This window comes from Muscardinus avellanarius (genome assembly GCF_963383645.1).
Source record: "Muscardinus avellanarius genome assembly, chromosome: 4".
Taxonomy (NCBI): Eukaryota; Metazoa; Chordata; class Mammalia; order Rodentia; family Gliridae; genus Muscardinus; species Muscardinus avellanarius.
The window spans coordinates 272,379-285,104 of record NC_137789.1 but is presented as its reverse complement, the minus strand read 5'-3'; the positions used below and the strand labels follow the sequence as shown (position 1 = coordinate 285,104).

Sequence of the window (12,726 nt, the reverse complement as noted above, 5' to 3'; positions counted from 1 at the left end):
TGGGGATTGAACCCAGGGTCATTCTGCCTCAGAACCATACCCCAGCCCTGTTCTATTTTGTCTTTTGAAATAGGGTCTCACAAAGTTACAGAGGGCCTCATTAAGTTGCTGAGGCTGGCCTTAAGCCTGTGACCCTACTGTCTAAGCCTCCCGAGTACTCCAAGTACTGGGATTATTAGAGGCATATGCCTCCACTCCACACCTGGCATATATATATATATATCTTAAGAGACAGGGTGCCTGGGCTAGCTTTGAATTGTGATACTCCTGCCTCAGCCTCATGAGAAGCAGGGACCACGGGTGCATTCTGGCTCCTGGCTCTTGTGTATCCATACACAGCCCTTTAGCATCTGTGTCAGATCTGCCTCAAGTCTGTCAATCGTCAGGAAGAAAGAGCAGAGGCACTCAGTGGTGCTCTCATCTCCCACCATCCTGGTCTAAGGATGTGAGCACTGTGTGCTTTTAGCACACCTCTCTTTGGCTCTAGCCCACCTGCTGGTGCCTGTCCAAATCTCCGTGGTCATTCTTAGAAGCCCCTGTCCTCGCCGGGCGTGGTGGCGCACGCTTGTAATCACCGCGCTTGGGAGGCTAAAACAGGAGGATCGCACGGGTTCGAAGCCAGCCTCAGCTACTCATTGAGGCTTCCAGCAACTTAGTGAGACCCTGTTTCCAAATAAAATATAAAAAAGGTCTGGGAGTATAGCCCAGAGGTAGAAAGCCTCTGGGTTCCACCCCCTGTACCACCAAAAAAAAAAAAAGAAGCCCCTGTCCTCTGGTCACATTTGTACACCTGCCACATGTCTTTTCTTTCTCTCTCTCTCTCTCTTTTTTTTTTTTTTTTTGCAGTACTGGGGACGAAAGCCAGGGTCATTCTACCTCTGAACTACATCCCAGCCCTATTTTTTAGTCTTTTTTTTGGTGGTACTGGGGTTCCTGGAAGCCCTTCTATCTCTGGGCTATACTCCCAAACCTATTTTATACTTTTTATTTGGAAACAAGGTCTCTTAAGCCAGCGCAGCTCGCTTTGAACCTGAGCGATCCTCCTGTCTCTGTCTCCCAAGCATGGGGATTACAAGTGTGCGCCACCACATCCGGCTTCTTTTTTTTTTTTTAAGTCTATTTTTGAAACAGGGTCTCACTGAGTTGCAAAGGGCCTCACTAAGTAGTAGCTGAAGCTATCCACGAACTGTGATCCTCCCATCTCAGACTCCTGAATGCTGGGATTACAAGCGTGCGCCACCATGCCCAGTACTGCCACATTTGTTTGTTTGTTTGTTTGTTTCTTTATTTCAGGTCTGGGGATGGAACCCGGGGCATTCGACCTCCAAGCTACACCCCCTGCCCTAATTTTTATTCTTTATGTTGAAACCGGGTCTCACTGAGTTGCGGGAGGCCTCACTAAGTAGCTGAGGCTGTTAGTGAACCGCGCTCCTCCGGTCTCAGCCACCTGAATGCTGGGATTACAAGCGTGTGCCACCACGCACAGCGGCCACATTTCTTGAATGTAGCTATTTGTGCCTGGCATTCAGACGCAGGCATTTCTGTGTGCCCATTTCTGGGAGCCACTCATGATGCCTCTTCTCCTTATGTGTTCAGTCCCTGCAGTGTTCCATGTCCCTCTCTGCTGCACACTGCAAACACAACACAATGCCCACCATTCTTGGGGAGTGCTGCCATCTCTTTGCCTCCCATCCTCCCTCCAAGCACATCCCATAAGCATCTGCATAGAGAGCCCAGGTCAATGCCTTCCTCCCCACCACAGGAGCTCCTTGGCCCACCCTGCCACATGTATCACTCAGACGCCCCGCCTGTGGCCACAGTGTGGGAGATGCTGCTCTCACCAGAAGCCTAGAGCCCATGTGGAGTCCTGGCCTCCCCTGCTCACAGGGTGAGGCCACCACAGCTTCCCGTGCAGAGCATGGCTGTTGGCCCTCACCCTGGGCCACAGCAGACAGGGTTTTCCAGACCTGGAGCACTGTTCCTTCAACAGACGACAGCCTGAAAAATTCTCACTGACACTGATGACAATGCCCCCTCGTGAAACCAATTCCCTCACACTGAGCTTGTTCCAGGAGCCCGGTTCCTCCTTGACACACAGGCGAGAGGAATATAGTTCAGAGCTTACCATGGAAAGGTTCTGAGTAACAACTCCGAGTAAGAGCAAGGAGAACAGATGGCCCTCTCGTGGCAGAGCAGACAGTGACCCTGAGTAGGTCCCTACTAAGACAGCTGCAGTCAGCGCTGCTGCTTCTCTCTATGGATAGGCATTCGACAACATCATAACCAGGCACGTGGAAGGTAACAGCTGACCAAAAACCTGGAGGAAACCCGGGCATGGCGGCACACAATTGTGATCCCAGTACTTGTGAGGCTTAGGCAGAAGAATCGCAGGTTCGCAGCCAGCTCCAGCTACATTGTGAGGCCCTTTACAACTTAGTGAGACCCTGTTTCAAAATAAAGAATAAAAAGCTGGGTGTGGTGGTGCACGCTTGTAATCCCAGTACTTGGGAGGCCAAGACAGGAGAATCACAGGTTTGCAGACAGCTTTAGCTACTTTGTGAGGCCCTTGGCAGCTTAGTGAGACCCTGTTTCAAAATAAAGAATAAAAAACAGGGTTGGGGATAGCTTGGAGGTAGAATGCCTCTTGGTTCAATCTCCAATACCACCAAAAACAAACAAAAATAACAACAACAAAACAAACCTGGAGGAGCCTGGCACTGTGGTATAGGCCCATAATCCAAGCTAAGGCAAGAGGGCCTCAAGTTCAAGGCCAGTATGGGCAACCTAGTAAGACCTTATCTCAAGATAAGGAAATAAAAAGAGCTGGAGACATAGCTCAGTGGTAGAATGCCCCTGGGCTCAATCCCAGGTGCCACAAAACAAAAATGAAAACCAGGAGGGAAGGAAGGAATCAGTATAGAACAGACCCACAGGCATTCTCATCAGGGATCCGACACTGACTTTGTGAGAAACCACCCAGAGATGGGGATGTTCACTGAGAAGGAAAATGTAGAGAGGATTAACTGGAACATATGACAAAAATAAATAAATAAATAAATAAATTACTGAAATTAGGTGGGCATGGTGGTGAATGCCTGTAACCCCAGTTCTTAGGAGGCTGAGACAGGAAGATTGCAGGTTCGAGAACAGCTTCAGCAACTTAGTGAGGTTCTCAGCAACCTAACAAGACCCTGTTTCAAAACAAAAAGAAAATAAAAAGGACTGGCGGTGTGGCTCAGAGGTAGAATGCTTCACGGTTCAATCCCATGTACCACAAAGGAAAAAAAATCACTGAAATTAACGTGCTGCATAGGGCTAAAGGCAAATCAATAGAGGAATGTGATGCTCTGACTCAGCACAAAGAGGAAAAGCAGATAGAGGGAACCTGAGAGCAGAGGTGAGCAGCTGGGACTTGGGACCTGCACAAAAGTCACTGTCTACGGAGGAAGAGAGGGTAAACTGCTGTATTCACACAATGACTGGGAAGAAGTGCCACAGACTACAAGCACTGCACAGTCCCTTGAGGTAAAAAATGCTCCTGGCCATCAGGGCAGAGCCAGGAAAATGCACTGCGCACCATAAGGGAGCTGCAAGCTGTGTAGTGGCACAGGCCTGTGACCCCAGTATTTGGAACCGAGACAGGAGGATAACAGGTTTGAAGAGCAGTCTTCGCCTTCAGGGTCGGCAGCCATGAGAAGGGCTGTGAGGATCCAGGATGGAGGGCCACAGGATGCTCTGTATGCAGGGCATAGTGAGTGCTCCAGGGCCCATCCACGCAGGGGGAAGAGGCAAGCACGACCCTTCCAGTAGGGCTGGCTACGGTACCCAAGCCAACTGCCCTCTGTTGGGATACCACCTAGCAGGAGGTGAGACTCTCATCAACTACAGCCAGAGAGGGTGGAGGCAGAGCCATGCTCACCCCAGGAGTGCCTACACCCAGTGCAGAACCCAGGCGGCTCTGTGAGGCACTCAGCTCTGCAAGCCTCGCTTCAAAATCAGCTATGAATCACACACTGGGCCAAGTAGATTCCAGGTGGGAGGGTCTTGAATGAGAGGCCTGGACCACAGAGGGCGCACACAGCCTTCATCTAAGCAGGGTTCCTCCTATGGAGGGCCAGTGCTCCTCAGAGAATTAGACCCTTCCAAGACTGGAGTGAGAAATGCAAAGGAGTGCTGGCACCAGAAAGTGGGTGTGTACCCCAGAGAAGGGGCATGCCCAGGTCACGGGAGCCCCAGAGGCCTGAGTCAAGATATAGGAGGACCTCTAGAGGCAGAAGAGTCAGAGTAGAGTCATGGAAAGATGGAGACAGGGCTGGATGTGGTGGCATATGCCTATAATCCCAGTACTTGGGGGCTGAGACAGGAGGACCATAGGTTCCAAGCTGGCCTCACCAACTTAGCAAGGCTCTCAGAAACTTATCGAGACCCTGTTTCTAAAAAATAAAAATAAAAATTGGTCATAGGGGTGTAGCTCAGAGGAAGAATGCCCCTGGGTTCAGTCAATAGCACCACCAACCAACCAACCAACCAACCAACAAATAAATAAATAAATATTTAAGTAAAGATGGAATGACGGGCATGGTGGTGCACACTTGTAATCCCAGCATTCGGGAGGCTGAGATTGGAGGATCGCGGTTCATGGACAGCCTCAGCTATTTAGTGAGGCCCTGTGCAACTTAGTGAGACCCTATTTCAAAATAAAGTATAAAAAATAGGGCAGGGGGTGTAGCTTGGAGGTCAAATGCCTCTGGGTTCCATCCCCAAACGCACAAAAATAAATTAAATAAATAAATAAATAAATAAATAAATAGACAGGCCAATCTTGCAGAGGAATACCAGGTAATACATGCACTGGGCCTGTCCTCCTTTATCAGTCCCCACCCCTGAAATGTGGGCTCCTTCCCAAATATGCAGTATCAAGGTGAGGGGATTAGCAGCAGAGACATCTGACAACAGTATCTCAGCTAGCCCATTAAGATCAGCTCCCATGGTCAGGAGCTGAGCATGGTGGCAAATCCTAGTATTTGGGAGACCAAGACAGGAGGATTGCAGATTTGTGGCCAGCCTCCACAAGTTAGTGAGACCTGACACAACTTAGTTAGAACCTGTTTCAAAACAAAGAATAAAATAAGACAGGTGTGGCAGCACATGCCTGTAATCCCAATACTTGGGCTGAGGCAGGAGGACAGTCCAGCAAGTAGTGAGACACTCATCAATCTAGCCACACCCTATTTAAAAAAAAAAAAAATTAAAGCTGGAAATAGTGGCGTATGCTTGTAATCCCAGTCTTTGGAAGGCTGAGAGGAGGATCGCAGGTTCCATGCCAGCCTCAGTAGTTTAGCAATGCCCTCCACAGCTTAGTGAGACCCTATTTCCAAATAATAAAATTGGGCTGGGGTATAACTTGGATATAATGCCCCTGGGTTTGATCCCCAAAACCACTAAATAGATAAAATAAGAAGGGCTGAGGGTGTAGCTCAGTGGTGGAGCACCCTTGAGACCAATTCCCAGTAGGGCAAAACAAATAAACACAACAAAAAACCCAGAAAGTCCACGGAATTGTAACAGCCCAAAAGGTCCAAAGAGACAAGATGAGTATATGTTATGTAGGATCCTGAGACAAAAGGGATGTTGGGTGAGAACTAGGAAAACTGAACAGAGTATGAGTTTCAGTTAGATAACAGGCTGAGTTGAGCTGAGGGTCTGCCACGAGGCAGCACACCCACAAAGAGGCAGGCAGTCAGGGTAGCGCAGGGTACAAAGGTCCCTCTGCACACCTCTGCAAATGCTGCTAGATCTAGAACTTCTAAAATAAAAGGCCTACTTTTAAAAGTAAGCAGTCAGCTGGGAATGGTGGTACACACTTATAATCCCAGTAACTTGGGAGGCTGAGACAGGAGTATCACAGGTTTGAGGCCAGCCGCAACTACTTAGTGAGGTCCTTTACAAGGTAGTAAGACCTTGTTTCAAAATAAAGAATAAAAAGTAGGACTGGGGGTATAGCTCAGAGGTACAATTCCCCTGAGTTCAATCCCTAACACTGCAAAAATAAATAAGTAAATAAAAAACCAAAAGTAAGCAGTCTCCATGTGCACGACTGTGTGTGTGTGTGTGTGCGTGCGTGCGTGTGTGTGTGTGTGTGTGTGTGTGTGTGTGTGTGTGTGTGTGTTTTACTAGGGATTGAACCCAGGGGCATTTTGCCTCCAAGCTATTTTTTGTTTGGAAACAGGGTCTCAGGGTCTCAACAGGTTGCTGAGAGTCCTAATTGCTTAGGCTGTTCTCATACCTCCAATCTGCTTGTCTCAGCCTCCCAAATATTGGGATTACAGGCATGTGCCACCACATCTGGCTGTCTCCATACTTTAAAACTTTAAAAACTTTTATATCCTGTGAATTATATAACGAGGACAATCTGCTTCAATTTCCATCTGGAGCAGGGGTCACACTGGCTGGTTCCCCCAGTTGGTAGTATGAACTTGAAATCCTGAAAAGAATAGGTGCTGTGGATGGAGACGCATGCAGAGCCCAGAGAGGCCAGGACGTGCTGGAGCTCTTCCTAACAGGCTAGTCCCCATTACCACTGACCACCTGCCTTTTCTTTGTCCTGCCTGCAAACTGCATTCACTTGGTGTCCACACATGTTGGCCACTGTCCATGAGGCCCTACCCTGCACATCATGTGTCCCCCTTCAGTGTCCCTAACTATCCAGTGAGGCCACTGAGGGCCTCTGTCACTGGCCATGGTGCAAAACATAGAATGGGGGGAGGCCTTCCTGACTGCAAGACAGGTCAGTGGTAAAAGATGCCACCAAGAAATGCCATCAAGGCAGGGCTATCTCCTGTGACCTTTACTCAAGTGGTGGCTTTGATAGGTCATTCAAGTTTTCCAATCACTTGGATCACAAGGCCAATTTTGCCAAAGGCTGAGGTGGAAGTGGTTAATGTGCAGAGTCCTAGCATGCCCACTGGGGTACTCTTTGCCTCTGGATACTCACGGGCCACAGTGACCACAGCCCTGCTGCCCAGCACTGAGTGGTGATGGAGCCTCCAAGACTCCTGGCCAGCAGCATGAAGGGTGCAGCTTCTGGCTGCTCTCCTCACCTCACGTGTCCCTGTTGTTCTCTACACAGAGATGGAGGAAACTGCCCTCCTCAGGGGGCCAGGACCCAGGGCAAACTCCAGCCAAGCTCCCGTTTGCTCGCTCCTCCATCAGGGGCTTTGTGTACATCTGCTTCCTCAGCCTCTCTGAGCACCTGACACAGGTGGTGTGCCCAGGGTGCAGAGTCATCCGGCCGTCACTGGTCACCTCCTGCCACCCAGATGTCTTCTTCCCCTGCAGAGGCTACGTGAGATAGCTGCCCTCTGCCCCGCCAGCACTAGCCAGCATGGCAGACTAACTGAGCAAGCAATAAAAAGGAATACCAGAGTGTCGGTGTGAAGACAGGTACAGCAGCGCTCTAGGCTATCTGTGGCACAGCTCTGAAGGGAGCCAGGGTCACCCTGGCAACATGGCTGACCTGATCTTACCCAGGTGACTGGATCCTCTTGGCTGGTCTGAAGAGGATGGGTAAAATGTTTTCAGGAGAGAAGAGGCCAGAGGTGAGGGGGTATGGGGGAAGCCAGGCTGCTGGCCTGAGCATTTGCAGGTGGCAGGAGAGCAAGGGTCTGGGGCCAGCACTTAGAGTATACACTGTGGACATGAACTGAGGGAACATCTATGGGGACGGGGTGCCCACCACAGGATGTGGTTCCTCCAGCCTGCGCTAAGCCATGCCCTGGTCACATTGCTTTTAGGGCCACTGCTCTTACCTTTTCTCCTAGCTAATGGCAGAGAACAACATTCAGATGCTCCCAGAGAAGCTGGGCACAGAAAAGCTTAAAAAGCACAGAACTAAACATTCCGAGTCCTAAAAGAAGCAAAACCAATTCTTATTTCTGTTTAAAATGTACTTTCAAAAGAATGTAATGCGATAATTCTCACTCAACAAAGAATAGGGTCTTGTTCCCTTTTTAGCACACTCCTGTGTGCATGTGGGCAGGAGCCCAGCCTTTTGAGAATGTCCTTGGCACCTCCTGGAGGATGGCATTCAACCAGGACCCTCAGAATACAGAGGGCAGACAAGGGTATGGAGGACGCTGAGCCCTAGGAGCTGCTGAGCCCTAGGAGCTGCTGAGCCCTAGGAGCTGCTGAGCCCTAGGAGTGCTGAGCCCTAGGAGTGCTGAGCCCTAGGAGTGCTGAGCCCTAGGAGCTGCTGAGCCCTAGGAGCTGCTGAGCCCTAGGAGCTGCTGAGCCCTAGGAGCTGCTGAGCCCTAGGAGCTGCTGAGCCCTAGGAGCTGCTGAGCCCTAGGAGCTGCTGAGCCCTAGGAGCTGCTGAGCCCTAGGAGCTGCTGAGCCCTAGGAGCTGCTGAGCCCTAGGAGCTGCTGAGCCCTAGGAGCTGCTGAGCCCTAGGAGTGCTGAGCCCTAGGAGTGCTGAGCCCTAGGAGTGCTGAGCCCTAGGAGCTGCTGAGCCCTAGGAGCTGCTGAGCCCTAGGAGCTGCTGAGCCCTAGGAGCTGCTGAGCCCTAGGAGCTGCTGAGCCCTAGGAGTGCTGAGCCCTAGGAGCTGCTGAGCCCTAGGAGTGCTGAGCCCTAGGAGCTGCTGAGCCCTAGGAGCTGCTGAGCCCTAGGAGCTGCTGAGCCCTAGGAGCTGCTGAGCCCTAGGAGCTGCTGAGCCCTAGGAGTGCTGAGCCCTAGGAGCTGCTGAGCCCTAGGAGCTGCTGAGCCCTAGGAGCTGCTGAGCCCTAGGAGCTGCTGAGCCCTAGGAGCTGCTGAGCCCTAGGAGCTGCTGAGCCCTAGGAGCTGCTGAGCCCTAGGAGTGCTGAGCCCTAGGAGTGCTGAGCCCTAGGAGTGCTGAGCCCCAGGAGCTGCTGCCCAGAGCCAGGCATGGGTGAGACCCTCATGGTGTCTGGCCTGGCCCCAGCCCTCCTCACGAGGGGTCAGCGCCGTGGAGGAGAGCACACGGCACCCCAGGGGCTGGAATCTGTCAGACTGAGCACCCCAAAAGTGGGGGCTACTAGTCTCCCAGGGAACCATGACCAGACCTGAGCCAGATAAGCTATGCTACATCGGGCAAGTGAGAGGCAGCTGGCAGCTGAGAACTGCCTGTGGGGCTTTGCTACCAACTGGGACTTGACCCTGCAGGAAGTGGGGAGTTGCTGAGGTTTGGCAGCTTCCTGATGACTCTACTAGGTTTGAGGAAAATTTATTTGATTATAGTATTTAAAATAAACTGCAAAGAAGCTGGGTGTGCTGGCACACACCTATAATCTCAGTACCTGGGAGGCCGAAACGGGAGGATTGCAGGTTTGAGGCCAGCCTAAGCTACTTAGGCCCTCTATAACTCAGTGAAACCCCGTTTCAAAATCAAGAATTAAAAATAGAACTAAGGATATAACTCGAAAGTAGAATGTCCCTGGGTTCAACCCCCAGTAACACACATACACACACACACACACACACACACACACACACACACACACGGATTAAAAAAATAGGGGTGGGGCTTGGGCAAAAATAAAAAATAAGCCAAGCAAGGTGGTGCACGCTTGTAATCCCAGCATTTGGAAGTCTGACACCAGAGGATCACGGTTCCGGGCAACCTCATCTACTTAGTGAGGCTCTCTGCAACTCAGTAAGACCCTATTTCAAAATAAAGAATATAAGACAAGGCTGGGGGTGTAGCTCGGAGGTAGAATGCCCCTGGGTTCCATCCCTAGTACTACAAAAAAAGGGGGGGTTGGTGTTAAAACTCAGTGGTACAACCCCCCCACCCCCCGTTCAATCCACAGACCACTGAAAAAAGGCAGGCAGGCTGAAGGACACGTGGAGCATCACCCTTTAGGCAGGCAGTGCTGGCTGAGAGATCCAGGGCTGTGGAAGGCCGAGGACTGGTTAGCACGACTGGGAAAGGTAGTGGAAGGCCAAAGCTCTGCCTCAGCGCCGAATCTACTTATCCTGACGAGTCTCCTGGTTACAGGGGAGCTTGCCTGACAGATACACACTCAGGGGTCAGGGGTTATGACAGGACATATGTAACCTGTTCCACAATGGTCAGGAAAGGAATTGAATGACTGATGCTAACAGCAGGTGAAGCTGGGCAATGGGACACGAGTGTTCTTATTCTTGTACCCTTTCTTAAAGTGTAAAATTATTTCTGAATAAAAAGTCAAAAATTGGGGCTAAATCAGTGATGTGTACATGTACGTACACAAAAGTTTTTCCCCCTGTATGATGTATGAGTATAATGCACCAATAAACATTTTCTTAAAAAAGTCAAATATTAGGAAAAAAAATAATGAAGCACATGTTTGTGTTTCTAGTAAGAATCCTAGCAAGATTCTGTTTCAAAAAAATAGCCGGGTGTGGTGGCGCACGCTTGTAATCCCAGCTCTTGGGAGGCAGAGACAGGAGGATCACGCAGGTTTGAAGCCAGCCGCGCGAGCTGGCTTAAGAGACCCTGTTTCCAAATAAAAATGTAAAAATAGGTCTGGGAGTGTAGCCCGGAGGTAGAAGGGCTTCCAGGAACCCCAGTACCACCAAATAAAAAAAAAAATAAAAAATAAAAAAAAAAAAAAAATAAATAAATAAGTGTGGTGGCGCACGCTTGTAATCCCAGCATTGGTGAGGCTGAGACTGGAGGATCGCGGTTTGTGGACAGCCTCAGCTACTTAGTGAGGCCCTCTGCAAATCAGTGAGACCCAGTTTCAAAAAATAAAGAATAAGAAATAGGGCAGGGGGTGTAGCTCGGAGGTCGAATGCCCCTGGGTTCCATCTCCTAGACCCATAAAATAAATAAATAAATAAATTAATTAATTAAATAAAAATAAAAAATAAGCCAGGCATGGTGGTGCATGCTTGTAATCTCAGTATTTGGGAGGCTGAGACAGGAGGATCACAGGTTCACAGCCAGTCTTAACTACTTAGTCCCTTTGCAACTTAGTGAGACTCTGTTTCAAAGTAAAGAATAAAAAAATAGGACTGGGAATGTAGCTCAGAGGTAGCACGGTTCTAGGTTCAATTCCCAGTACCATAATAAACAAACAAAAACAAACAAGATAAAATAAAATAAAAAATAGAAAATAAAGAAGGGTTAGGCAGCCGGGTGTGGTGGCGCACACTTGTAATCCCAGTATTCAGGAGGCTGAGACGAGAGGATCGCGGTTTGCGGACGAACTCAGCTACTTAGGACCTCTGCAACTTAGTGAGACCCGATTTCAAAATAAAGAATAAGCAAACATGACAACCTAAATGAGAGGATGGGGGGGGGGAATTCTCTAAAATACACAATGTACTTAAACATATTGAAGTCAACCACTAAGCCCAGCATGGGAAGGAGGGATGGGGAGGGAATGGGCTGGGAATTGGGTAGGGCTAACTGGGTGATGTGTACATGTATGTCCACACACATTTTTTACCCCAATATGATGTATGAATATAATGCACCAATAAAAAATTTTAAAAAAGAATAAAAAAAAACAGGGCAGGGGGTATAGATCAGAGGTTGAATGCCCCTGGGTTCCATCCCCAGACCAAAAAAAAAAAAGGGCTGGGGGTGTAGCTCAGAGGTAGTGTACCTCTGGGTTCAATCCCCAGTACCACCACCACCACCACAGAAAGCTGTGGCTGTGTGCACTGGCGTGAACTGGACTGAGGGCTGGAGAACTGGGCTGCACGAACGCTCACGTGAGGGCGTGCTGCCTCGGCAGCAAACCTAGCGAGCTCCACGGCAATGGGGGAGGCAGAGAACAGGTACTTCCAAAGGAAGCTGTTCCTCATGCACGTCCTGCTTTGGCGCACCTGTCTCCCAAGAGTCCTCCCTCCCACCTTCCCTAGGCTTGGTGTGGATGGTGCCTTCTTACCTGGTGCTTGATCCTGGAATCCTGGACTCCTGCGCGTCGACATGGTGGCTCCGGCACTCGTAGTCCTGTGTCTGGGACATCGTGTTGTGTCGAAAGTAAGGTGGGCAGATGTCAGATGGTCATCAGGAGCTTTCTCCAGCATCAGAAGGGAAGAGGCCACACTATAAGAGAGAAACTTCTAAGCACTGATATAAAAAATACTGGATCACAGTAACAGCCCAGCCTAGCCCCAGAGCCCTGAGCTCCCCAGCAGCCAACTCCTTGGGGCCCTTCTTGTGCCGGCTCCTCCTGTGTGGCCCCAAGACGACTCCCAATGCTGCACTGGGGCCAGGGCGCATGGCTTGCAGTATGCCGAAGCTTTGGTGTCTGCAGTTGTCAATATGAAATCCACCGCTCCTCTGGCAGCCACCTCGCAGACAGAACAAGACAGCATGCGCAAAGCACACAGCCTACTTCTGAACACGGTGGCACTCACAAGTGTGCCAGGCACACACAGAGCTCTGGTTTGTGATGAAGAAATATCTCTCACAGTACTCTGTGGGCAGATAGACATGCAAAATGGGAGTCTTTAACCTGCACTCATCCAAGATACAAAACCCACTCTGGATAAATAGTAAATAGGAACGTTAAAAGCAAAATAAATATTCAGACTGAATGGTAGCACACACTTTTTTTTTTTTTTTTTGCGGGTCTGGGGATGGAACCCAGGGGCATTCAACCTCCGAGCTATACCCCCTGCCCTATTTTTCTTTATTTTGAAACTGGGTCTCACTGAGTTGCAGAGGTCCTCACTAAGTAGCTGAGGCTGTCCGCAAACCACGATCCTCCAG

General features: G+C 49.9%; 1 protein-coding gene across 2 annotated transcripts in view; it reads right to left on the bottom strand.

Moving 5' to 3' along the window:
* ARHGAP39 (Rho GTPase activating protein 39) overlaps positions 1-11,976 on the bottom strand; it is a gene marked incomplete at both ends in the record, with an annotated part of 47,258 nt that extends 35,282 nt beyond the window's left edge. For both annotated transcript variants that reach the window (XM_080695234.1, XM_080695235.1), the window contains one exon: positions 11,897-11,976. In XM_080695234.1, the coding sequence (XP_080551360.1) occupies positions 11,897-11,976 (80 nt within the window). The remainder of the gene's footprint in view (positions 1-11,896) is intronic.
* Positions 11,977-12,726: the final 750 nt, after the last annotated feature.